This window comes from Linepithema humile, chromosome 4, assembly GCF_040581485.1.
Source record: "Linepithema humile isolate Giens D197 chromosome 4, Lhum_UNIL_v1.0, whole genome shotgun sequence".
NCBI lineage: Eukaryota > Metazoa > Arthropoda > Insecta > Hymenoptera > Formicidae > Linepithema > Linepithema humile.
The window spans coordinates 2587794-2609987 of record NC_090131.1 but is presented as its reverse complement, the minus strand read 5'-3'; the positions used below and the strand labels follow the sequence as shown (position 1 = coordinate 2609987).

General features: G+C 42.9%; 3 protein-coding genes across 4 annotated transcripts in view; all 3 read right to left on the bottom strand.

Annotated features, from left to right (window-relative positions):
- ds (dachsous cadherin-related 1) overlaps positions 1 to 5862 on the bottom strand; it is a 293968-nt gene extending 288106 nt beyond the window's left edge. Inside the window, exon 1 of the mRNA XM_067354567.1 lies at positions 2247 to 5862. Within this exon, the coding sequence (XP_067210668.1) occupies positions 2247 to 3947 (1701 nt within the window). The 5' untranslated portion in view covers positions 3948 to 5862. The remainder of the gene's footprint in view (positions 1 to 2246) is intronic.
- An 8342-nt stretch (positions 5863 to 14204) lies between these two features.
- LOC105672132 (uncharacterized protein F10E9.5-like) lies at positions 14205 to 15463 on the bottom strand. Its single transcript, XM_012366859.2, has 2 exons — positions 15032 to 15463; positions 14205 to 14829 (listed from the first exon to the last, which is right to left on the bottom strand). The coding sequence occupies exons 1-2, from the start codon at positions 15253 to 15255 to the stop codon at positions 14337 to 14339; spliced, it is 717 nt and encodes a 238-aa protein (XP_012222282.1). The 5' UTR covers positions 15256 to 15463; the 3' UTR covers positions 14205 to 14336.
- A 137-nt stretch (positions 15464 to 15600) lies between these two features.
- Positions 15601 to 19468, bottom strand: LOC105672120 (TBC1 domain family member 15/17). Of its 2 annotated transcripts, none has more exons than XM_012366840.2 (9): positions 19309 to 19468; positions 18643 to 18735; positions 18062 to 18563; positions 17776 to 17946; positions 17567 to 17661; positions 17297 to 17495; positions 16993 to 17210; positions 16600 to 16914; positions 15601 to 16516 (listed from the first exon to the last, which is right to left on the bottom strand). In XM_012366840.2, exons 1-9 carry the CDS (start codon positions 19411 to 19413, stop codon positions 16217 to 16219), a joined length of 1998 nt encoding a protein of 665 aa, XP_012222263.1. In that variant the 5' UTR covers positions 19414 to 19468; the 3' UTR covers positions 15601 to 16216. The 2 variants fall into 2 exon arrangements, with proteins under 2 accessions (XP_012222263.1, XP_012222264.1); XM_012366841.2 differs by lacking the exon at positions 19309 to 19468 and adding an exon at positions 18823 to 19234.
- Between the last annotated feature and the right edge of the window lie 2726 nt (positions 19469 to 22194).

Genomic DNA, 22194 nt, shown 5'->3' with positions numbered 1-22194 from the left:
GGGGAGGTTTGCTTTCTCTCTCGTCCTTTCCTCCCTTCGGAATTCGCAGTCTATGAATCGCGAATGACGCTCTCTCGCCGCTCTCTCGAGTGTGATTATTAAGATACGTTAAGCGTGTGCGGCGGGAAGCGTGTTCTATTGCGTTTCGTCGAGGCGTAAAGAAACACATCTACTGTATCCGGGTGATTTAACGGTCAACGCGATAACGTCAACGATCGACGCGTCGGTTGCGGCGAATTAGTCTCTCTAGCATTATCGGCGTATTACATCAAGCTTTCACTTTCAGCGGGCTTTCAGCGGGAGTGCGCGTCCACGGGAAGATGAGCCGAGAGCCGTATTTAACGACAACTCGTTACCTCCGCCTCTTACGCCGACGTCCACCTTCCGCGACTCTATCTCGCGATAGCCGCGTTATCGAGTCGCGGCGTCAGCCGGTGTAATGTTACTTTCGACGATTACGTCAAGCGTAATACGATCATTCGTAATATCAGGCGATAGCCGGTACACGCGTAATCGCCTTTGCAAAGCGACGCGACATCTCGAATGTCGGAGACGTCGTCAACACCCTCTCCCCCTCCCTTCCTCCTTGCCAACCCTACCTTTTCCGGAATCTGCTCTTTATTCCCTACCCCGCGGGCGTCCCCCTCGTCGTTATCCCGCGCGCGCGTATACAAATGCCGCTTTCTCGCTCGGCAGGATATACCGATGCGCCGGCTCGTAAAGCACCATCGGTGTCGGGACTAACTTGTTCGCGCTCTAACACCGCTCCGGGGAAGAGCGTCTCGGCTAACATAGCGGCGGCTCCGCTAACATCGGCGGAATTCTCTCCGCGAGCGCCACGTGGTCGATATACGCGCGCCAAAACCGCCGAGAACTCGGCGCGACGCCACTCGGAATATCGCTCTGAACGATTCGCGCTCGCATACGTACGCGACGCTTTCCTCATTCGAGTCGCAGACTTCTCACTCGTATTCGAGAGAAAGAGTGCCGATCGCGTGCAAATGAATTCGCGCGCGGATTTGTTTCATCTCCGGCCTGCGCGCGCCGGTCACCTTTCTCACGGAATAAAAATCGATGATCGATAACGCGCGCTCTCTCTCTCTCGCCGAGAATATTCGCCGTACTAATTGAAACACGCCGAGGAAAATCTCTCATCCCGCTTTCTCAGGTATCAATTACAGCTTTCCCGACGTTAACGTACATGCCTCGACGGCCGATTCGCGATACGTTCATTCGTGCCCTTTCGCCCGCGCGGCTTGCGTGGAGCGAACCTTTAACGTGAATCCTAGCTGATTTCACGCAAAACCGTGTGGCTTACGCAAGGATTAAATGCGCCGCGCGTTCACCGCGCGCGTACTGTCACTCTCTCGCGTCGACGCGACATTTAAGATATTAATTTGCGGACGCTCCGCGCGACCGGTAAGCGTTTCGCGCAATCGATTCCGATGACGAGTCAATTAGGAATCGCCGTCCGAAGAGGCGATGACGGATTTTTCCGTCATTCGATTGAAGACGGCTGTAAAGATTAGCGTGATTTCTCAAGCGTACGTCAATTAAACTTCGATTTCGCATTCGTCGCGCGGCGCGGATCGCAACTTCTGTATAATCGACGCGCGCTTTCTCGCGCGCGCAAATGATGATAGTTTAACAAATTAAGATAGAGGACTCGACGAGACGCGCACGCCCGAATCGAGCTCTTACGTGGATATAAATATCAATTACGCGGAGAGGGAGAGAGGGAGAGAGAGAGAGAGACACCGACAGTGCCACGCTTGTTAAGACAGATGACAGCGTTACGTTGGCCGACGTTAACACCCGCGAATGCGAACGTCCAGACAAGTGTGGAAAATATTCCGCACGTCATATAGATATCAAGCGGCCTGACAAGCAATTCACAAAATTGCAACAGCCCGCGGACCTATTCCGCAACTTTTTGCGTTACAACCCGACTGACGAAACAATTGCCGTTAGCGTTACTATATACGACTTCATATATACGGGCGAGCGCGTTAAGAGGAGCGTTAAAGCACAATATCACGCCGCGGCGCGCGGAGCACAAAAGCAAACATATCGCTCACTTGAGCGCGACGCCGCTAACAGAATGCGAAACACTTTTGATCGTTCGGCCCGCCACGGCGGTTGACATTAGCGTCCGAGACGTATCCGAAACACGCCATCTCCGCTTTCTCGTTCGTTTTCGCGCCCCGGCAGCGCGCAGAGGTGGAAGCTGATTTTCGCAGTCTTACCTTGAGAAAGCAGCTGCCGACGGACATGTCCTCCGGTACGGTGGCGTTGTAGAGCGGCTTCTCGAAGATCGGCTCGTTGTCGTTGACGTCGTGCACTGTCACGAGCACGGTCGCGCTGCTGCTGAGCGGCGGACACCCGGAATCGGTCGCGACCACGACGAAGGTCGGCGTCGGATTCGCCTCGCAGTCGACGTGCGTGACCGTGGTGATGAGGCCGGTGGTTTCGTTGATGGCGAACCACGTGGAGTTGTGCAGCGAGTAGCGGATGGCCGAGTTGACGCCCTCGTCGAGATCGGTCGCGTTCACCCTCAGCACCGACGTGCCGGGCTCGGACGTCTCGAACAGATGCGCCTCGTATCTCTCCCTGTCGAATTTCGGCGCGTTGTCGTTGACATCGGTGACGAGCAGGCGGAAAGTGCGCACCGCGCGCAGAGGAGGCGTGCCGGCGTCCGTCGCCTCCACCGACAGATCGTACTCGGGCTTCTCCTCGCGGTCCAACGGCCGCTCCACCACCACCAGGTAGATGATATTGTCGCGCGTGGCCAGGCCGAAGTGACCCTCGCCGCCGGTCAGCGTGACCGTCGCGTTCGAGTACTCGGTTCTGGAGTCGGGATCGCTCACGGATATCCGGGCGATGAACTCGCCCGGCTGCGCGCTCTCGCTGATCTTGGGCGTCTTGTCGTCCGACAGGAAGATGACGGTTATCGCCGGCTGATTGTCATTCACGTCGATCACGCTGACGGACATGAAGGTGCTGGACGTCTGTCGCTGGGCGCCGAAATCCTTGGCGAAGATGACCAGCTCGTGCTGCATCTTGGTCTCGTAGTCGAGCGCCTTGTTCACGTAGACCATGCCGGTCTCCGGATCGATGCGGAACATCTCCTCGCGGTCGGACTGCCGGCGACTTATCGAGTACTCGATGCGGCCGTTGTCGCCGGCGTCGGCGTCGGTCGCGTTCACCGCCAGCACCGGCGTGCCGACCGTCGCGTTCTCCGGCACGCTGGCGTAGTAGCGCGATTGATTGAAGACGGGCGAATTGTCATTGATGTCCTGCACCGTCACGTTCACGTAGAGGCGCGAGCGAAGCGGCGGCGCGCCGCCGTCGAGCGCCTCGATCACGAGGCGATAGTGCGCGCGACTCTCCCGATCCACCAGCTTCTCGTTCTGCAGATCCACGTACAGCACGTCGTCGCGGCCGCGATGCTGCACCAGCCTGAACACGCCGTTGTGATTGCCGGATATGATCTCGTAGCGCTGCGTCGAGTACAGGCCGAGATCGGGATCCTGGGCGGGCGGCAGGGCGCGTTTCGTGCCGCCCGGCGCGCTCTCCGGGAACTCCAGGTCCACGTGATCCACGGGGAAGGTGGGCGCGTTGTCATTCTCGTCCAGCACGTTCACGACGACCCGCAGGTTCTGCGGCAGCGCCACCAGCGCGTACGACGGACGGGTCTCGCGGTCCAGCGGCACCCGCGTCTTTATCTCGCCGGTCGAGATGTCGACGTTCAAGTCGCGGTCCACCGACGGGCCTGACATCGAGACGATGAGATAGGGCGGATTATCGACGTCGATGTAGCCGACTCGGGTGCCCGGCCGCACATTCTCGGACACCTCCAGCTCCTTGACGCGCGTCAAGGACTCGGTCAGCGCGTCCGGGGCGAGGCTCGCTCCCAGGACGAGGAAGAACAGCAGTAGATACCGCATCCTGGGGCCGCCGACACCGCCACGGCCGTCCTCCACCACCTCGACCTCGTTCCGTGATATTATCTCGATCTCTCCATTCCTACGCGCGGCCGCTAGTCGCGAGAGGCCGCAAACACGATTACGAACGGAATGAATCTCACTATTTCTCGCGTTCTCCACCGATTTCTCGAGTGCGTCTTTGCGCCGTCCCGCGCACTTCTGTTCTCTCTCTTTCTCTCTCTCTCGTCCTTCCTCTCTTTCTTCTTCCACACGCAATCCTTCTTTCGCGCTCTCGAAGACGGAAACCGCGAGATTGCCACGCTCTTCTTTTCTTTTTTTTTCACCGGCACCTTTATTTTATCACCCACCTATTTTAGCACCAGCACCAAGCAATCACCGAATCACTGCTTTTATCCTTGCTTTCTCGCGAGTAGTATCACTTTCAGCGACGCGTACACACGCATTACCCTTGTTTCGCGGAGAAGAACGTACGTTCGCGTACAGAACCGGCAATTGTCTCACTGTGTCGTCGACCTCCCGCGGCCACTGCTCTCCGATACAATCCTCCGGGACATATCAGCGTATATCTCTCTTTCGCCAAACTACGCTATTACGACCCTGCGTTTCGCCCCGTCTTTGTCCCTCGCCTTCAGACGCGTAGGCGCTGTCCGCTACGCTCGCTGTCACCGGGATATCTGAGCGGCGAAATATGGCACATTCCTCCACGGCCTGATAATCACGGACGATCAGCACGACCGGTCGTGAACCCGGCGCGATCGTCCCGCGTCATACATGATCGTCATGCCTCGTGTGCCGTCGGACACTTGGCGCGTCTGTCCTTGGAACACGCGCGTTCCTTCCTACTCCTCGGCGTGCGGCTCGCGGATTGATGACGGCGCGCCTAATTCGTTCCGCAACGTCCCGGGCCGGTCGTTGCCGTTGTCATTTTCACCGGCTGTACGTAAAGCGTCCGCTCCCGTATTCCGGATCGTCGATCAAATCCGAGCCGGAGCTAACGATTAGGCGAGAGACCAGTTTGCCATTGGACGACGAAGCGAGCGGGTGAGCGGATAAACACGCTCGCGAGCGTGTCGTCGTTCGAACGGAAAAATTGACGTTATCCCTCCAACTGTCACTTGGTCGATGTACACACAATTTCGGTGATAAAATAAATAATGCATTTACACGCAAATTATGTCAAGTAACGCGAAAATACGCACCAATGGTTCATAGAGATATATATATATATATATATACTCGCGAATCGCGTGTACACTTATTCGGCACAGCCGAGTACGCGCCTCGATTCGAACGTTTCTTATTCGCGCATTGATATCTCCGGCTGCAGCTTCTGCATCGGAGTTTCTCGATCGGAGAGAGCACTCGGTGTCGCTCTAACGGGTACTGTTACGCGCATCGACTCCCCGTCTTTCGATCAAACAAGTCCGATATCACATTTATCACGACGACTAATCCGTGGGTGCGAACTACGCCGGGGCTAATAGCAAAGGCCCCTTCGAGCACACGGGGGTTAGCACGAACGTGTCGCGTTTCTCGGGCCCAACGTCCGTTCCGCGCGGCTACGAAGTTAGGCATGCACTGACATGGCGGCACCTGCAAGGTCTACCCTTCCCCTGACTCGGCGGACTCGCCTGGCTCAGGTGAGTCAGGGGGACTCACGGCTGGACCGGCGGCCATCTTGGAGAGGGGAGCGGCGGAGCGCTGGTATACCGGGGCCCGATATACCGGCATTCAACGCGCTCCGCGGCAGCGAGCAGCTAGACCATACCAAACTCTCTTACCTGCCTGCTTGCTCGCCTGCCTGCGTGCCTGCCCGCCTGCCCGCCTGCCCGCCCGCCCGCTCGCATGCCCCGACTCGCTCGCACTACCCGCTTTCTCTCCTTCTTCAGCTTCTCTTCGTCATCTTCCTACCTTTCCACCTACCTACCTACCTGAGCGCTCGGTATGCGAAGAACTGACTTACCGTCGGCGCTCATTCCGCGCCCGGCTCTACGAGCCTCCTGTTCACCGAGGGTCCTGGAATTTCGTGACGCGACGGGAAAAACTGCTACGTGCCGTCTCCTAGAGACGCGCATTACATAAATTAAATCCTGTGCGAAGGATGCCTGGGGAAGAAAGGATCTCTCGATATGTCGTACGAATTGTGCAATGACTAATGGCCAGATAGAACGAATCACGAAAATGGGATTTTTGTCACCACGGGAGAAATGATTGCTGGAATGTGCCGCTGGAATGTTCTGAAACGCGTATTGATCGAGATTTCGGACGGAAAGGATATTTGGAACAAACAATGTTCCCCGAGTGTGCCCTACGAATTATCCGCTGACTTAAGGCGAAAGATAAATCGCAAAGGCACTGGAATTTCATGACGTGGCGAGAAAAGCTGCAGGAACGTGCTGTCCCATAAAAAAGCGCATTATGCGAATCAATATCTACAAAAAGAATGTTTAAGTCAAGACGTTCCTTCGATATGTCATGTCTCATTATTTTATCGGCTAAAATCGAATACAAATTGCAATCTCGTATTGAAATTTAAAATTAAGTCAAAGAATTTTTAATATTTACGAAAAGTTTGCGTATAATATTTCATAATTTCAGTCTGTTAATTTATGCCCCACGTTTTTTTTATCGTAAATTTATATTTTCATAGCGACATTTATTTTACACGGCGGAAACTTCTAAATATACTTTCAGCGGCATATTAATTTTCATGTCCTGTTAAGTCTACAAAGTCAGGGTAAGAGTGTTAGTAGACATAAAGGTATAAAATTTATAATCAAACGATATACAATATTTCAAATTTCGCATCGCAAACGCGAGTAATATGACACAGCAGTAATTAATATTATTAGTTAGACAATTTCCGCAAGCGCTAAATTATTTACTTAAGAGTTTACAGTATTATAATTCTGGTTTTATTATATTATCTCTTTGGTAGAGAGAACTGGAAATCGTCGGAATTATGAATCAATATCAATACTGCAGATATATTGCGATATGTAATAAGTAATTTCGAAAATTTGATTACAATTTGAACAAATAATTATTCAATTTACGTAAAAAAAAAGACAAATTTATCTGAAAAATCCGAAATTACTTCATTCACAACCTAATGTTTACGAGCGTATAATTACGCGTCAAATAATACGCATTGATGATTGAATGATACTTTCTTCTACGAAATTATAAATACTCGATCATCCAAAGTGCCAATATTCTTTACGATACAACGTCGTGGAGATAACCGGATTGATAAATTTATAAGAAATGCAAGTGCCCTCGTAAAATATGAAGAAGATATCTCTTTAGCATTAAACTGTCATCATTTTCTCAGTTGCGGAAGCTCTCGATTGAAACATTCGCCAAACACGCAACGTAGCGGCAATCAAAAGTTGCATGTTTGCAACAACAATTACGACGGGGTAGTAAAGCGCCAATCTCCGTAAAAGCGTCGCGAATCGGATCGCAACGCGCACCTCACTCACGGACCTATGCAACCGACTATTACGACAATTCACTGATATACGCCGAAGCCATCGAAGGATCATCTCGATAAGGAAGCGGTAACATGCAGAGTTTATCGATGGCTAGTAGATCATCGATGCTCTGCCACCAGCCGCGCGAAATCAGTCCGGAACGAAAGGAAGATCCATCGATTCCGACGGCGGCGGCGGCGGCGACGGCAACGGCGGCAGTCGGTCGGCCGCCGCTCGACGATGCGATGTGTCCCGAGGGTCGAGGACCCCTGATCTCCCCCTCTCTCTCTCTCTCTCTCTCTCTTGCACTTTTCTCTACCTGACTCTACGAGTAGGCAGATAAATCCACCGCCTACTACTATTCGCCGCTGCGGACAATGCGCTCGAGATGGTGCATCATCGTCCGTATTGTTTGCTCGGCCGACCGGGCGCACCGTCCGGCTTTTCTCGCAGGTGCTGGAAGCGAAGCGGGCAGAAAGCTCCACTAGGCGCACACCGCGCCTATCATCACGTAACATGACGGCGCGCATAACATTGTAGCGACACGCGAATGTATTTCCCGGAAATTAAGTCGTCTGCACGGAAGTCGCTCCCCGGGTTTCTCGCGGCGCGGAAAATAACGTGCGATTAACGGATGCGCGCGCTCCTCGCGATTCCGCGAAAGCGACAAGTGTATTTCGAAGATTGGCGCGTAGTTAGCTTTAATGACGTGGGAATGTGCGTTTCGGTTTGCGCCGAATCTCACCGCGCGCGAGGGAGGAGAACTTCTCGGGAAGTCGTCAGCGCATCTACGGTGTTTTCGGCAAGGTGGCATCGGCATCGACAGTCGTCGTCGGCACGGCAACAAAAACCCTTCTTTGTAATAATAATGACTTCAATCTGCGGCCAATGTGTATCATTTTTGGCATGATAGAAAGAAATGTTGCGTGTTGTCACGCTTGCCCGCACCCCTACAGCTTGCAGCACAGCAGCGAGATTGGCGCACCTGCGAATCTCCTCTTCGTCAAGAGGAAAGCGAAGCGTTCGGTACTGGCGAACGATTCTTCATCAAACGGCCGTTCTCGGAACGAGACTTCCTCTCTCTGGCCTCCGATTTGCCTCCTGCTCTCCTCCGACTTATTACCTTTTCTCTCCTAATTCTCGTCGTTCTCTTTCGGCTCATTCGTCTTCGTTTTCGTCCGATTCTTCGTTTTCCTCCCCTTCTCGTTCCTCTTCTGTGCCGCGAGGTCGCAGCTCGCAATGGAAGTGCCACCGTCACCGTTATGCCCTTCCCCTTCTCCGGCGACCACGCACATTTCCACGAAATCGTTCGACCGTACACCAATTTCGGCGCGACATGGTGGCACGGTCGCTAGAGGAAAATTACAGAGTTCAGAGATAAAAGGTGGTAGCGGGGGCAGAGGGCGAGGACGCGGAGAAGGGAAGGAAACCGAAGTGGTCCGTGGATATGAGAGAAGAACCACGCCGCGATAATCGGAGAGCGAAGAAAGGAAAGGACCGAGCGCTCTCGTCATTAAGCGAAATGATTACCGGTCGCGGGGACCACCTACACCCGCAAAGAGAGGCAACCTCAAGGACGGGAGCTTCCCAAGGATGCTGGACCACGGACCACATTTTAGAAAAATACGAGTGGAACCCCGCAGTTTTGCCGATCCACTTCCGACGGCGTCCTACCGGCAGGCGTCGCCCGTCTCATTCTCCTCGACAATCGACAACAATGCGTCGGGTGAGTACTTTGAACAATTAGAAATCAACCATTGTGTCTCTCATTTCTTCCCGGAGATAAATAAATGTATTGATAAATGATCACTTAAGGAATATTGTAAGACATTTTACATTTATATTCCACACAATTTGCGGGAAACAATGAGCTTTGCGAAAACGGCTGCTGATGAAAATATCCTCATGTGGGATTTATATACTTCTGATACCGAAAAAATCGTATTATCGTATAATCGTATCAAAGTTGTAAGAGCGAGAAAGAAGAGAAAATAGGAACGTTACTTTGCGAGCGTAGACACGACGACATTTCCAGACAAAGGTAACGCGTGATCGAGTTACGAGTTTCAAATGTCTGATAGTCGTGATTGCCTCTAGTATTTCGTGCGCGCGATACTTGCTCGAATGTCGTAAAAATATTCGCAGGCGAGAAAATAACTGCCAGGATATATCCTCTCAACATCAACGTCGCGCGATAATAATTTGCCGCGTTTCCTTTCACTTTCATCAATCTAAAACATTTTTTTTTATTTAACGAAGCTTTTCTTGAGATAAAGTTGCAGAATTATGAAATATGTGAATTAAAATATCTCCACTTTAATGTCTATTGTATTATTTATGATTTTGAAATTATAATTGATTCGCTTTGCTTGTTTTCTGTCGAGAAACATAAACATTACATATTAATTCAGCAAATATTCTACAATGAAGTGGTAAGCGTGTACACATTTCCATAATTGAAGGCGGCAAATGACGTTGAACACCGAGCACTTTATCTCACAACGGCATGAAAAGGGGGGGGGGGCGAGGGGCATTTACAAACGTCACAAATACAATTTTTGCCGAGTTTCCGTGACACTTTAAGGGATCCTTTCTATTCCATTCTGAAAAGAGTTAACAACCGTGGCCGCGCGTAACGCGCGTGTTCGGGTGCATCGTCAGCGTCGGCGCGGCGGAAAGCGCGCACAGGTATATGCAAGAGAAAAGGTCGGAATACTTTCTCACGACGACGATTCACGCGATACAAATGAGCGACGTCGTAAGGGCGACGGCGTAGAATAGTAGCGCCGGAGAGGAAGACGACAACGGCGATGACGCCGAGCCCCCGGTGAGAAAGAGAGAGAGAGAGAGAGGAGAGCGCGTGTGTTAAGAAAAAGAGAGAAGAGCGGCTGGCGATGGATGCATGGTGGATTTGTCGAGTCCGCGCAGTGGTGGGGTAACCCGAAAATTGGATACTGGTGGGGGTGATGGGGACCAGGCCGCATAATGACAGGGTGCCTCGCGCCAAGGCCCCGCTAACGAACCGGCCCACGGAACCGAAAGGGTCCGGGCTAGGACACGACACTGTATTATTTTACCATTTCGGGGGTCGGGGGCATCATCAGAAATCATCGCCGAATCCATATAATCAGTAGACGGTTACGTGCAGCCATGATTTTAAGAGCTACGCAGAGCGGGAGAGAAGCGAGAAGTGAGGAAGGGTGACGCGGTACCAGCCGAAGGGGGGGGAGGGAAGTGGACGCTTAATAAGGCGAGTGGAACGTAGGTGCCTTCACGACGTCCACGTCCTGATCGTCCTCACAGGCGACTCGCGTCAACTCTTTCCGCTCGATGCGGATTCGCGATACGAACTTATAGGAACTCATAGCGGCCGCTAATGACACGAATGTGATAAAAAGCGAGCGCGCTTTCTCTCTCTCTCTCTCTCTCTTTCTCTGTGGCCGCGCCTTCCGCGATTCTTTTTCCCTCTCACCGTCTTGTGCACGAAAGATGAGTCTTAAAACGTCCCAATGAGATTGCAAATACATGGTAGGACAATTCTGAAATGCGACGCGACGACTCGCGAAGGAGACGAAAGAGAGAAAAAGAGGGAAATTGAGCGCGGAAGAAATGAAAGCTTCGGGGAGTGCGCGACTTCGGGGGTGAGAGATCTCGAGCACTCAAAATGGATGCTTTTCAACTTTTTTTTGCGCCCCAAAGAGTGTGTCTTCCGGTAATTGAAGACAAATTGCTTTAAGAGCCTTTAACTGCAAAAGCATGCGCCCCGCGATATCAACTTAATAACTTTTTTCTTTTGTGTATTTAGCAGAAAAGTCTTATGAGGGCGGGGAAAAAGTACATTAGCGTAATAAAAGTACAATTTTGCGAAATTGCTTATTCGCAAATAATGAACAATAATTATTACGTCAGAATGTTTATTACTGAGGGCATTTGTTAGTTGCTCGGTGTTCGTAAAGAAGCATTTCTATCGTGTTCTCTTACGTAACACTATTAATTCGTAATTTCAACATTTGATGAGATGTTGTTGAACTACAGATTCTTATTAGAGATTTCCAAAAACTAGTAAAAGGTTCATTTGGTAGCATTGCGACACCTAGAAATTCTTGGAAATTAATCGACATTCATATGCGATTCGTGAAAGCCTCGTAACGATCCTCATCGATATTGCGGGGTGAAATGTAAATTTATTACACGAGTCCTCGATATTTTGTACTCGCGCGAAAGTTTACAAATGCCGAGAGCCAAGCAATGAAGTGCAATACGCGAATACACTGTGAAAGTTAATCGATAAAGATCTAAATGAAAGTTGTACAAGGAATATAAAGCGACTCTCTTGACTGAGAACAGCTACTTTGCGTAGGATCGACCGGTTTACCGGGAAAAGAGAAGGACATTTTGCATGTCACGTGTTCAACGCTGATTGGATACTTGCCATCTATAAGTCATACAGCTCGTCGAATAAAAATAAATAATTTAACGACGTTAAGTTAAGTCAGCCATGTCATGCACATGTGTGCTATACATATAGGTTTGCATACGTCATTGGTGTGTAGCTATATATAGTTTAAGAATCATCCACATGACGATCGTTAATTTTATCATTACTCACTAAATGCATTGTCCAAGTTATATATTAAGTCGCAATTAGGGCGCACTTTCCTCCGTCCATAAACAACGTAGACGATCCTTTGCGTCCGCATTTATCTACGGAAAAAGATATAAAGCCTCCGCTCGCGGATAATTTAAATCTAACGAAAACGGAACCACTTTTGGATATCACGTGGGAGTGTAACTGGAAGATAGAGCTTGGCTCGACACGCAAGCGGGGTTCGACATCGCGACATGCGTTATTTCGATAATTAGAAGCTTTCCTTCGGACAGTGGTAACCGATGGTGGAATCTCACGAACTGGTTTTTAGAATTCTACGGCCCTTGTTCGCGGGTTTGGTCTACAGATAACGTACTTGATGGCTCGACCAGGCTCCCCGATCTACCTCGATATGCCCTGTCTTCTATTTCCCCGAATTAAACAAGCAACATGATATCTTTTATCGAGATGCGTTACTCACGCTCGAAAACCCTTCCATCACAACAAATTAAAAGAAGCATGTTGGTTTTTTTTTTTTACGGGCAAGTTAATGGTAAACATATTACGCAACAATATATAGCGTATGATTTTCTTTGAATCTGTAATATTAATTTTAATTAACTATTATCAATTTCAATACATTGCGGACGTAAACAGGCAAAAAGCAAATATTACGAGTTAAGGAAGGAATATAGATTTTTAAAAATTCCATACAAATTCTGTGAGTTCCTGCCAAGCATTGATTTAATCGGCATGCTTAAGTAATTGAATTTTGTATAAAGTCTTTTTAGATATTTTTGTTTCTTTACGTAATCTATTTTACGCAAATTCTTCGCAAAAACGCTCGAGCTTTCTCAGGACGCAAATCCTTACATTCTAGCGATGCCGTGTTCAATCAGCAATAAAGAAGGTAGACTACGAGAGTCTGAATGTCTAATATCAAATATTTTACCTGCGTATTCATGTAGAAGTTGCAGTCTTGAGCATCGCATCATAAGCAAGCTACCCTCTCGCCATCGTACATATGGTAAATCTATCTTTGTAATCAAAGGCATGAACACAATGCGGTAATTGAGTTACGGAGGCGCGCGCACGACACGGACTTCATTTCGAATGGTTCTACACGTGGAAGACAACCAGACGCAGCATCAAAAGATGCATTCACTGGAATGTGACACTAATAGACACAAGAATCCGCACATTTTTTACAGTTTTTCATTTTCGGAAGATTTTTTCGCGATTTAATATTGCATCTTCGAGATCTTCGACCGCGAAATAAATATTATTACTCATTACGAATATACATCTTTACAATAAATGGATTATTAAGTAATTTAAATAAAAAGATATACAATGCATTTCCTTCTTATGCATCGTCAGCATTTCTATCTCAGCATTACTAAAAAAAATATTAAATAACACACTTTGCGCATACGCACAATAAAATCAGTAGGTGCTAAAGCGTCTATCTTTATGCTTGGATGTGTATAAAATTTTCTCAAACATCTTTGTCGCGAGCTCTTTCTCATTTTCTTTCTTTTCTCTCGCCGTGTCTGTGTGCATGCATTCATGCGTGTGTAATGCGGCAATTGCATCGCACGCGGCAATAACACTTTTCAGATCTATCGATTATTCCTGATCCGAGTAATAATAATGTGTGAATGTAATTGCCGCGTCGTTTAGATTACCTATTAATTGCTTCCCCCGGTATATTTCATATGATAGGTGTCATTTATGTCCACGCGGTTGCCGCGCACGACTCGACGAGAGAAACAACTTGATATTGCCTCTGGCACGATAGATCGAGTCTTGTACTATAGTTTCTATACGTGTTGCGATTCAACTGGACTTTAGTTAAATCCGATTTCGTGGATCGAATTTTGTTCCGACAAAAGATGATCTGAATAGAATCTTTCTATACGCAACCATGCATTTAAGAAATTCAATCAGGTTTTTTTCATATAAATTTTTTTATTTTTTCTTCAATTAGCCGCAATTATCACAAAGTATTTGTATAGACTTATATTGATCACGCAAATATATGTATAAGACATATTTTTTGTGTATATAAAGAAAGATTTTCGAGCAATGCAAAGAAACATCAAGGCGGCGCCATCTCTTCGTTATTCTACACATCAAAGAAGGAATGTTGGACAAATAATTCAATAGAATGTAATAAAATGTAACAAGAAATAAGAAAATGTAATTACTATTTTAATAACGTTACTAAATTATACAATTTATGGACAAGAAAAGATATATTTTCATAATAGATATGAAATACATTAAATTTGAACCTAGAATATCAAACTTAATTTAATTATCCTAAGGTTTGAGAGGAATATTTGGCCAATATTGAGGATTTGCTGTGTCCTTATATTTGTCAACTGCAGCTTGTAGAGTAGTTTCTATTGTTAATATTTTAGAACTAGCATCACCGTACAACAGAGCTGCTTCTTCTTTCTTTGCACGAGCACTCTCAGCAACACTCATGATAGGAATCTGTTTTGCAATTTCTTTCTCATATACAGTTTTATTTTTAGATTTATGTTTTTGTAACTCTCTTCTATGTCTCTCACTTGTTTCAAAAAAGTTCAGCATATCTTCAGTCACATGGAATTCAAGATCTTCACCTTTTGAATTGGAACCTGCTGCTTCCTGCGCATCCCGATTGTTGCTTTCTTCATGATAATTATTTTTCTGGGTCATTACATCAGAGTAACCACAATGCTGAGCTAGTGATCTCAATTTATTACGCAATATTTCATTCTCATGTTCAAGAGCAATGCACCGTGATCTCCACCAGGTTACGCTATGTCTGCAAATAACAATTTCTTTAAAATTTAATTCGTCCACGGAAAACCAGTTTCTTTTCAGCTTTTTTTTTTAATATTTAATGTTTGAATTATAATTATTTATCCGAGCAAAACAATAAATGTTATTTTTTAACATATCTATGAAATAAAATAAATATAACAGAGAAAGAATAAAACACAATTAAATAAATTTTGCAAACATACCTTTTTTGCCATTCCTCGCATGCTCCATAATTTGCCCAAAAAGAATCGGCCTGCATCGTGCCCGTTGCTAGTGTTTCTCGTGCATCAGAAGCATCAATATATTTGGGAAAAACTCTGCAATGCTTTGCAGACCTAACCTCAACTCGAGTTCGTTCGCGCAATCGTTTTTTCAAATATCGCTTCTTTTTCCACTTTCTGCTTCGTTTTGTGGCAACAAATTCCATGCTTTGCCAGATGTAATACCTACGTGGCAGTCACTTGAGTTTATATCAATATAAAAAATTCTAATGTTTCCACGTCTAATTTTCACATACGAATGCCATGAGCCCACATGAAATCCAACCTGATCCAACGTGAAATGATCAGAAATGTTGAAATGTCTACATGTATCTTTGTTTGATTATTAAACTTTCTTTTTATTTATGCAATGAACAAACCAAGAATTCAAGACAATAGAAATTTTTTAAAATTTATTTATTTCAATTGTATTGTTAAATATAAATTTTTAATCTATATACACTAATATAGAATAAAATGTATTAAGAAGTAAAGAAAATACATAGGAAAAATAAATATGAAAGACTAATAGATGATTTTTATTAGAAATATACAATCATGTTGTGAGACTTTATACAAATCTGAAAAAGAGGCTTTAACTTAGGTGAATGTGATGCATGTTTAACATTTATCATTTGTGATCTTTATCCTGTTTTTGCGTAATCAAAAATTACACATTACAATCATCTTGATGAGTTTTCTTTTTGACATTAAAATATCTTCGTGGTTTTCTTGCATATGCACATACTATTTTTGCTGGTCTCTGTATGCACAATAAATGTTATAAATATCTCAAAATTCAACACTACTAATAGTACTTCTCAGAATGTATTCATTACATTCATATGCTTTAGAATTTCAATCTCAATCACAACATTTCAATAATCAGTCAATCATGTCTTAAAAAAAAAAAAAAATTCAATCTACTGCCTGATTGAGAGAAATCCGATCGATATATAATGTACACAATAGGAACGCGCTTTTATGATGTGGAAATTATTGTCAATAATATTTTGAAAATAATACTATATCTATATATAAGACTTCTTCAGATTAAAATTACAATAAAAATAAGGACTTTCAATCGGCTTTCTATTAATGAATCATTATAAAAATCCAGTTCTGACTTCACATATACGACATATTCAATCCACGTTCAAATGAAACTTCATCGTCTCCTAATTTAACATTGGCGCTGCTTGAACTATTTCTCCTCGAATTGTTACGAATTCCATTAGCCCGAGAATTACTGGATGCCTCGTCATCACTATCATTTATTGACGTTGACTTGTGTAATGGCTCCAATCCAATAATTACACGTACATCATCAGGAATCTGATCTGCCACGGACATGAGCTGATAGTAAATACCTTCTGCCTTAGAAATGGTCCAAGGCAATTCGATGTGAAGTGACAAATCGTTTATGTGCTGCGAATAATAGCGTTAGACTATGTTAGATTTTGACAGCAACCATTTGCCATTATTATTCTGGAAAATATGCTATTGATTACCTTCAGAATTTCCGTAAATCCATAATTGTTTTCTATTAAAATATTCTTCTCCGTGTCCAAAATAGCTGCACATATAAGCAAATGAAAATTTTTGCAAGGTAGACCCGTCCACAAGGTCTCCCACAATTTGAATATGTCAATCGCACTAAACTCTCGTTTAAAAAGTACTAGTAACCATCGAAAGCAAAAAAACATGTTGCCGGAATCATGTCTATTTAGATAGTATGCCAACTGCGGCTCCGTGGTGCACAATAATGTATACAATTGGCATAATTGTTCTTTCATTCCTTTTTGATCCATCTCAAAGTTAGTGCTCTGTTTCAAAATAAAAATTCGTACACTTGCAAGCAATGACAGCATATTATCTTATTATTCTAAGACCATCAGACGTACCACTTTATCCATGAATCCAACAAAACACCAGAATGCATCAACCTCATTATCCATTAAAAATAAGATAGGACTAAGAAGATCGCTCATTCCCTGAACATATCCTAAATCGAAATTGTACATTACATAAGTCATAAGTATGTCGTACAATTGCTCTAAGTGAGGGTTGTTATCGCCTGCATAATAAGCATGTGTTCTATCCGTTCTGTTAACATCTTTTTCTGAAAGAACATCATAAAGATATATAATCCTTGATTCAAAACCTAGAAATATATTATTTTTATATAAATAATAATGAATTAGTTACCTATTAAACTTTTTCGTTCCCTATAATCAGAAAATCGATTTTCTTGCGCGGATGTGAATGTACGCCATTGCAATTTCATTGTGAAATATTCATCAGTCTTTTTCCTCTTCAGCTCTAATCTTTCATTATGCGTTGATTTCCATGGATAATAATTCAATAAAAATTTCCACACTTCAAATCGTAATGATGGATAAACACCCTATAAAAATATAACACAGAATTTTATTTTACATTAAAAATATTAATACTGAAAAATATTGAAATATATACCCCACGAAAGATGATTTCTTTGACAGCCTCTGGATTGTTAATTCTACCTTCTGAATCTTTATATTTCTCCCACTGTTCTTGAGTCAATGGTGCGCCTATTGTTATTACAAATCTTTTATTTGAGTATAATTAAAATTTTTATATATTATTATTCTGATATGTTCTGCTATTATTGTACAATAATTTTTAAATTCATATTGATATATTACCTCGTGGACATGGCGATCGCGGAGGTAGATCTATTCCGACTCCAATCACTTCATACTCTTCCCCAGATCCTACAGATACAGAAACACGTGGATGAGGCTGAATTGTAAGAGACTGATTTAATAAATCAGCAACTGCCTCTTCAACTGGTCGCTTTACTGGCTCTTTATACACTGTAATGTTAAATATAACATACAAACATCAGAATACCTATGTCTACAAGCAAATTATAATACAGCAAATTATAATTTGATAAACTAATTTTTAAATATCGATCTATCCACTTACACCAAATATCTGCAAGTTTGCTGAATGCCTCCAATGTTGTTTCATAAGGACGATTATGTAGGTTTTTTACAAATTTCCATACATAATCGGAAGTATTCTCTTGAAACAGATCTAACTCGGCAAAAGACTTCTTTAATACAGATTCAACTTCATCCAGAACAAGATACAAGTTCTTATCCGAACGTGACTTTACGAATTTAATAAATACTTTCAATGAATTAATAAAACTTTCAGCGTTGCATAGCTGAAAGAAGGCAACATAGGTGGTACCATCTCTCTGCATAAATATAAGTTGTTGTCCACCATGATTCACGCGAAAAGACTTTAAATCAGAAAATAAGATTTTAACGATTCTGGCACGCCCAAGAGAATCTGGACCTTCCGAGTTTGTACGAGTTCTTCTTGTGTGTGTATCCACTAAAGACCACTCTGGATCTTGATCTTGGCATTCTGATACCACAGAATCTTCTACGGGTCTCCATTCTATGCATTTGCCAAAACTCTGTAGCATAAGAATAAATGTATTTTATATAACGTATCTGTACAGATAAATAACATTAACTGCAATAGCAAGGTCTTACATATTCCACAATGTTAAGCGTTCCTGAACTATGGACCTCGTCTTCCCTAGCATTTGCTCCACGAAGAACTACACCAGTATGGATGCAGAGATCCTAATATCAAGAAGATTATTATCAGATCTACGAAACAACAACTTGCAATGAGCTAACAATTCCATTTATTGCATCACTAATCTGTACCATAATTGTGCATATAATGATGTTTGAACATTCTAATATTCAACTATATTGTTTACAACGGAAACTGCGAAATGTCAAGATTAAATTATTTTATGCGGCAAAAAACAAAAGTCATCTACACTTTTACGATTCTCTTAACTTAAATTCTCGCAAAAAAAAAATGGACAACTTGTCTTAAATTTATTCACGAAATGTCAAATTAAGTCGGAAACTTAACCTCTCAACTTAATCAAAAACGAATGTTCTCTAAATCATAGTGGGTGCATTTATGCAATTGATCAAGAATATCATTGTTTTAACACTTCCGCTATTGTTTCTAAAAATTATATTTTCGCACAACACACGGTATGACACATGCGAAAGAATGCATTTAAAAAAACGTCATCTCGCGCAATCACGAAAGCATGATCATGCTTAATTCTACCGGCGCATCGTCTTTTGACAGGACCTCGCCCAATGACTGTATCCAAAAAAGGATCAGCTCACCTTTCCCTGCTCTGTGGGTTCGAACATTCTAGATTCTGCGAAATCAGCCATCGGCCTTGTCGAAGTCAACTCACTGCACTCGCTCTCATCGCAACTATCCCACATCGCGACTCTATCTCTATCTCTCTCTCACATTCTTTCTTTCGCGCGCTCTACGCGTCGATTCTCTATCTCGCTCACACATCGCGATATCGCTATTGCGCGGTTTTAATTAATTCGACACACGTTGCTTCCTGAATTAAAAAATGGCAAATATAAGGGAGTTTGGACAGAGATAGAAGTAAAATTCAAATTTTCTATTTCTCAACAGCTGTGGCAACCTTCAAAAACCTCTTCCACATTTATAGATTCAAATAATTTGTCTAGATATTTATTTTTTGTGTGTAAAATTTATATTAGAAAGATTAAATATTATATATACTTCTGCTGTGTACTTTTTTATCTAAAAAATTAAAAAATAGATTTTATTTAAAATAATTAAGTTTTTTTTTGGTAAAAAAAATTGCCCAAAATATAGACAAATTTAAATCTGTGTGGATATTTTCATACTTTTAAAATAAATGCGATTGTATTTACAGTGCAGCGATACGTGTAAAATGCTTTTGGTTGTCTAAAACTCAGACAGGCTAAAACTCAGGCACAGTGCTTGTATTATTGAACATACCAAAGTGCACGTTCTGACGTGACACACTATAAATTTCCCTGTACTTCGTATTTTCGTAAATATCTTTCCTCGTGTGCAACAATAACATAATTATTTCAGAGATTATTATTGTGTATATATATATATATATATATAGGATGTCCCATTTTATTTTTGACAGACAAATATCTGGAAATCACGGGGTTTTAGAAAAAAATGTTTCAGACAAAAATTATAGAATTTCGAGGGGGACATAAGATGATGCCATTGATTTGACAGCCGTTTGATGGTCACGTGAACGTCATTTAATTTTTAATTTTTTTAATGGAAACCTCTATTTTTTATTGCATATTCTTGTAGTTCAGTTGGTGGCTGATAGCTGGTCGAGACGTTTTCAAAACACTACAAGAAAACCTTTTTTCATTCACTACTTCCAGAGTTCTGAGTTTTGAAATTTACGCAGAGTACAGAAAGGTAAGAGAAAGATCGCTCCTTTCTCTCTCACTCAACCGTACTCTGCGTAAATTTCAAGACTCATATAATTGCACATAAGAATATGCAATAAAAAAATTCCCATTAAAAAAATTAAAACCTTTATATGATCTTCAAAGGCTGTCCAAGATCAAATCGATAGCACCATTTTATGTCTCCTCCGAAGCCCTACAACTTTTGTCTGATCCAATTGTTTCTAAAACCCCGTGATTTTCATATATTTGACTGTGGAAATAAAACGGAACACCCTGTATATACATTCTAACAATAAGCGCCTGCATTATTGCAACCCATTATACATTACGTATAGTGAGCCATACGAGCTATTGGATTTGCGCAAATAAAGAGCTGTTACCCTCTTCTGGATTGGAATTCTGGATTGGAATCTGAATTGGTGAGCGTCAAACTTCCAGATGGCACGTCGGCATCGTTCTTGCTTTAGTTGGTGTGAGATCCTTTATTTATAAATGAGATCCCTCGATTTTTCATCCTGAAATTATACATCCAATATGTCCACAATATATAGATAAATAAAATTAAAAAAAAAATATATATATAAAAATATTTTTTTCTATTGTATGTTTACTTTTTCTTGTGCATTTTTATTCCTTGCAAAGTGACGCATTTTATTTTATGTAATATAACTTCTATTCTCTCTTTTGCTCTTTTTCTAATCAATAAATAAAAAATACGTAATAAATTATTATAAATAATAATTGAGTATATTACTACGACACATGCGCGCATTTTTTGTTCTTTGCGATTTACATATCAAGCAAAAAAGTATTAATTGCTTTCGGAAAAAACGTTGATAAACAATTTTTTGTCATCCATAGTCAAATTTCAATGATAGGTGATAGTGGAATAATACTGATGTAGATTAATAAACATTTTATCTTTGATATAATATAACAAAGTCCAATCGTGTATATTATAAAATGCATATAAGATGTAACGTAATAAAACCGTATTAAAATTGCAGTATAACGAGATTCTTAATGGATTTTCCGGCGATGAAAAAGTTGCATCATGATAGAAAACCAGTTTCTTTGTCAAGATTGACTAATATACGTGAATACCTTCTCACAGTTGGAAGGCGACTCTGAGTGCACTTGCACTGACGAGATGCAGTTATTGCCGACCTACTGTTTGTTACATCGTACGCATATAATTCGCCGTTTGCGTATAATTGCGTAGATAACAGCGTATACAAATAATAAAAGTGAATAACCATACGTTTCTAGTGTTCGTTCTTAAAAATCTTAAAATTCGTTCTTAAAAAACAGTTTCAAAAGAAAAACTTTTTCCGCGTAATTATATATAATAGCAATATTTTACTATTCTAATAAAAGATTAGAAAAATTCATGTTTATTATTTTCTGCAAGCTTTGCATAATTGTTGCTATGTATATTTTATAAAGTTTTGTTTAAATTAATAATTTTCAATAACCTATTAATTATAATTGCATTGAAAGCTAATCAGATATTTTTGTCAATATATGTATAAAACTATATTATTATAATGCTATAAGGAATAACACTCCAGAAAATTTGTTAATTACTGTATGTAAATAAAATTCGTTCTCCAATTAAGCAAAGGAACTTACGTTTACATCATTATCAATATGGTGATCTGCATTAACAAGCCAGGGAGAAAAAAGACCTGTTGAGGTCACCTGAATCCTTTATATATTCAAGCTGTTAGAAGTAGAATAGAGAAAGCCCAGACTTTCCTTTCATGGTCCAAGTTG

What these genes read in the sequence shown, in the direction of transcription:
- LOC105672120 (XM_012366840.2), bottom strand. Translation starts at nt 19,413, where the DNA reads ATGTGGGATAGTTGCGATGAGAGCGAGTGCAGTGAGTTGACTTCGACA. An exon ending in CAAACTTGCAGATATTTGGT is followed by an intron (nt 17,947 to 18,061) that starts GTAAGTGGATAG and finishes TTAACATTACAG; the next exon opens with TGTATAAAGAGCCAGTAAAG. An exon ending in TTGGATTCATGGATAAAGTG is followed by an intron (nt 16,915 to 16,992) that starts GTACGTCTGATG and finishes ATTTTGAAACAG; the next exon opens with AGCACTAACTTTGAGATGGA.
- LOC105672132 (XM_012366859.2), bottom strand. Translation starts at nt 15,255, where the DNA reads ATGGAATTTGTTGCCACAAAACGAAGCAGAAAGTGGAAAAAGAAGCGA. An exon ending in TGCGAGGAATGGCAAAAAAG is followed by an intron (nt 14,830 to 15,031) that starts GTATGTTTGCAA and finishes TGTTATTTGCAG; the next exon opens with ACATAGCGTAACCTGGTGGA.